The following is a 4,608-nucleotide window of genomic DNA, read 5'->3' on the forward strand; positions in this document are numbered from 1 at the left end:
CCACAAGCAAAGTTTTATAAAACAAAAATTTCACTAACTTACAAACAACACAAAATCTTCTTTCTAGTTCAGAATCTTCTTGATATCCAGCGAGTTAACTTGAAGTCGATGTACGTACAATTGCCGAGAAGCTAGCTAGTTTTGTCAGACATTGAATTGTTGGACCGTCGAAGTAGGATAATATTTTCATAAAACTACTAATGTCCGATGAGAATTCAGTAATACTTTCGGAAAGATACTAACGTTCGATGAGAATCTACTGACTTTCGAAATTTATAACTGTTTCTGGCCAAATGTCGTATATTTTCCGGTTGATAAGGGTTAGCAATATCACGGTTATAACAGGTCCTAGCAGACGTATAAGCTCTCTCTTTTTGGCGTGTCGCCTTGTCTGTTTTATAGATGCGAGAAATATTTTTCTCGAAAGTTCGGACAATACTGAACTATATTTAACTGGTTACAGAAGTGGATATATTGTCGATTCTTGCATTCAGGAATATTCTAAAACCTTGGAGAATTGGCGGGAGTTTCGCCATACGTAACTAACACTGTAACCTAGGCACGTTTTTAAATATAAACTAATTCCAATCAAACGTCGTCATTAAAATAAATATATATATAACAAATTCACTATATGCAATACATATCCAACACTATAAGTTACGCATATTTTTAAATACAAACTTAATCTAAACAACGTTTGTATTAAAAATAAATACATGACAACAAATTCGTTACAGTTATTCACATCAGAGATATGTTATTTTACACGAAGGACGGCATGTCATTCATGGCATCAATATTTCACACCAATTTCTGTATGTCATCCACAGTACCAATATTTCACACTAAGTTCGGTACGTCATCCACGCTACCTATATATATTACACCCAAATTCTATATGCCATTGTCATAAAAATATACAAATATTTCCAGTATGTTTTATTTTTTATCTTACACACATCTAATGCAGAAGGGTTCTATTTATTTTCAACATGAATCTTTTGAACCAAGATCAATATCAGGCTCCTAATTTAATATGTATTTATACAATTCATCAGCCAAAGGGCAGATATCATTAATCAATAGCTCCGGGAAAAATATATCAGTAAAGAATAAATGTGTATTTTGATTTCTTTTTTTTTCTAATAGAATGTATTTAGATTAATTTAAATCTTATTTCTTCTTATTCCATGTCTGTACGATATAAGGATGAGTGTAGTGGTTAGGGTTTACATATTAACGCATAGGAAATACATTATCTAGAAAAAGTCTTAACCCTAAAATTACTGATTAGTATCGCCAGGAAATCAATTATCTAGAAAAAGTCTTAATCCTAAATTTACTGCTAATTTACTTATGAGAAATACATTATCTAGAAAAAGTCTTAATTCTAAAATTACTGATGAGTCCCATATGGATTCATATTGGCTTTTTAAACACAACTCTAAACCATTTATGACATACATTGCTTACGGGTCCAAGGCTAATGATTACAAGATCCATAATGACATGCGTCACACACACATAAAAAACAAAAAACATTAAATAAAAATATCATCAATATTGCAATTAATGTCTACTAATTACTATTTGGTTATGGCTAAGTATATAGAATAAGACACTAATACGTTGGAACACAGAAGTAAGATGGTGTGTCTTTCAGAGAAGAAGGAGGTTTCACACAAACGTTGCATAGCACTTGGAGAGCCTAAGAATAATGAAAAATAACTTTAATTTCTTATTTCTAACTATAACTTAGATTTTACACTATTTGTTTTTATGACAAAAATGAACGAATGTTTCGGAGTATTCGTTCTTACTCTATATTTCTGTGATGTTTTTCAGATAAATCCTTTCCTAGTTCCTTTGAATCCATGGTGAAGAAAATCCATTGTTTGCTGCTGCACATAATAGCCCACATTTACCAGGCCCACTTCAGAGAGATACTTCTCCTCAACCTTCATGCCCACCTCAACACCATTTTCTCCCACTTCATGCTCTTTGCCCAACAGTTTAACTTGTTGGAAGCGAGTGACACCGAGGTGCTTCGGGAATTAGCTACAGTCCTGAAACTATACTCCTTGGTGGACCCCGGAACCGAGACACTGCCCATTTCTAAGAAGTATGAAACCAGTTCTCCTGGACATGAGAAATCCACTGACAAGCAACCTGTGAGTGAGAGCTCAACAAAATCAGTGGCTCCAGAAAATGATGCATTAGTTAAAACAGCAAACAAAAGATCTGCCTCATCTTGTGTCGTTGTGCAGTCCGTATCTTCTCCTTCCTTAACGACCTTACACAGACGCATTGGTTCTGGCGGACACTGTAAGTCATGTACAATGGACTTGGCAATTCTCACAAGATCCTCTTCTTGTCGTTCTTTGCCAGTTCAGTTGCAGTATTCAACCACCTAGTGATCAGTGGTGGTTACTCTAGCAACGAATGGTGTATTATACACTAAAATCTAGTGAATAATAAATCAAAACTTTTATTCCCCAAAATCTAAGAGACAACTTAGTGCTGTTAAAATTTAATTATTTTACAATAATATTTGTTTTTAACATAAACTTGTATATAACTAACCATAAATGTGTTTATGATGTAAGTATATTTTCTAACTCAATAAAATATTGCTTTATTGGATGGTTTAATAAACACGTTATCAGTAACATTGTCAAAATACATTCTTTTCTGATATGTATATATCAAAGAATTTATCATAAATACAGAAAATTGTTATATATCAATAAAACGTAGTATTTTAAAAAAATAGCAGCAAGATCTATGTTATCTACATTTATATATATATATACATTATGTGTGTCTTTAAATGAAGTTTTCAAATTGAATAAAGTTGTTTAAACATTGTTTATCAACAAGTAAAAGCTTGGGGTGTGTCTTGAGCCAGATTAGTTTCGGAGAATTCCACTCTCACCACTGACCCTGGACACTACTACCATTGAGATATCAGACCAAACCAAACCTTTATAATAGTGAGGTATTGAAAATTGAATTGGTGTATTTAAGTGTTTTACACTCACAAAAAAGAAACCTATCATTCTATAAGTATTTAAAGAACTTGTGGGACTTCGCCACAATTTAATTCTTCGTATTGTTAGCCGACACTGGGTAGCTGGTATATAATTGAATAGAGTTGTTTAAACATTGTTTAAGAACAAGTAAAAGAGTTTTATAAATATCAAAATAGATACATACGTCTAAACTTTTCTTTGACTATGAAGATTTGCAGCTTCCGTACTTTAAAGATGTAAAATAAAACACCACATTATAAACTGGACAAATCTATCTAAAGAGCATATAGTGCACAAATCACGTATGTTATCTCTGCAACCCCTCGACAATGGTTGTCCTGATACTGTCGGTGCTGAAACTGCTTTAGCAAAACAAAGAAATATTTGAACAAATGTGATAGATATATATACTCATTGAGTAAAAGTACTCTGTGTTGAATTAATTAATTCAATCTTCATCAAAGCCAAACAGCACTCAAGTATTAATATACGCTATGATAATTATATAATTGTTAAGTGGATTATTTTTATGTTTTCAAATAATGAATCATAAAACTCAACAATCCTGTACGTTATCTTTGTCATCACTCGGAAAAACATTAAGGTATATTCAAATAGCGAATTTTGCATTTCCCTTGTACTTAATGGCATTGAAAAACAAAGGAACGTGGATCAACTTGGGCCATCAGGACTATGCACAAATAGACCTGAAATAAGTGGCCCCGCAGCCGTGAGAAGTAAATTGCGGTGTTTTATAACAGGATCCAGAAGCAAAAGGGTCACTAGCCTTTGTAATTTGAACAGGTGGTTTTCCTAATATACATACATATTTTCATACCTAACCTTGACCAGCACTTAGAACAATGTAAAACATGGTCACGTGGTCAGTTTAGAATTAAGCCTTATGTGTCATACGTTGGTGACGTCAATATATTCAAAGTACAGTTAGCTTGACATCTTTGGCTGTTTCAAGCCCTTGAGGGGCTGTATAATTCATAGCTAGTATACTGTCTGTTGGTGACGTCAGCATATTCAAAGTACAGTTAGCTTGACATCTTAGATAGAAAAACAAATCTTCTCCAGTTTAGAGTTAGACAGCGAATTAGTTCGTTTTGAGTACTTATTATAATAGTGAAACAACGTCTGAAAAGTTCTGATATTTTAAATAGGGTTATTGTGAAATATTGTCCTACAGAACATTGAAGAGGTTATGTGTTTCATACATAAGACTTGCGTGTATTTGACAATGATCAGTCATGATTATATGCACCCATTGTAGCAAATAACACGGATCAGACAGAGGTTTGAAATGTTGTTGAATTGTTTGTAATTAAGCACAAAACTACACAATTGGCTATCTGTGCTCTGCCCACCACGGATATCGAAACTCGGATCCTAGCATTGTAAGTCCGCAGACATACCGCTGTGCTACTGGGGGGGGGGGGCTGTCGATGGAGGAATGCTACATAAACTCAGATGAAGTTCCTTTTCCAACAACCACCATAATGCTGATATGAAAAACTATTTCTTGAGTTACACCCATTTAGTTACTTTGTACCCACTGACCTTTACC

The 4,608-nt window shown here is 33.7% G+C and overlaps 1 protein-coding gene across 1 annotated transcript in view; it reads left to right on the plus strand.

Moving 5' to 3' along the window:
• The window catches only part of LOC106470389 (MOB kinase activator 2-like), a 39,941-nt gene extending 37,524 nt beyond the window's left edge, over window positions 1-2,417 (plus strand). Inside the window, exon 5 of the mRNA XM_013930939.1 lies at window positions 1,849-2,417. Within this exon, the coding sequence (XP_013786393.1) occupies window positions 1,849-2,417 (569 nt within the window). The remainder of the gene's footprint in view (window positions 1-1,848) is intronic.
• Window positions 2,418-4,608: the final 2,191 nt, after the last annotated feature.

Source organism: Limulus polyphemus, unplaced genomic scaffold (assembly GCF_000517525.1).
Source record: "Limulus polyphemus unplaced genomic scaffold, Limulus_polyphemus-2.1.2 Scaffold3978, whole genome shotgun sequence".
Taxonomy (NCBI): Eukaryota; Metazoa; Arthropoda; class Merostomata; order Xiphosura; family Limulidae; genus Limulus; species Limulus polyphemus.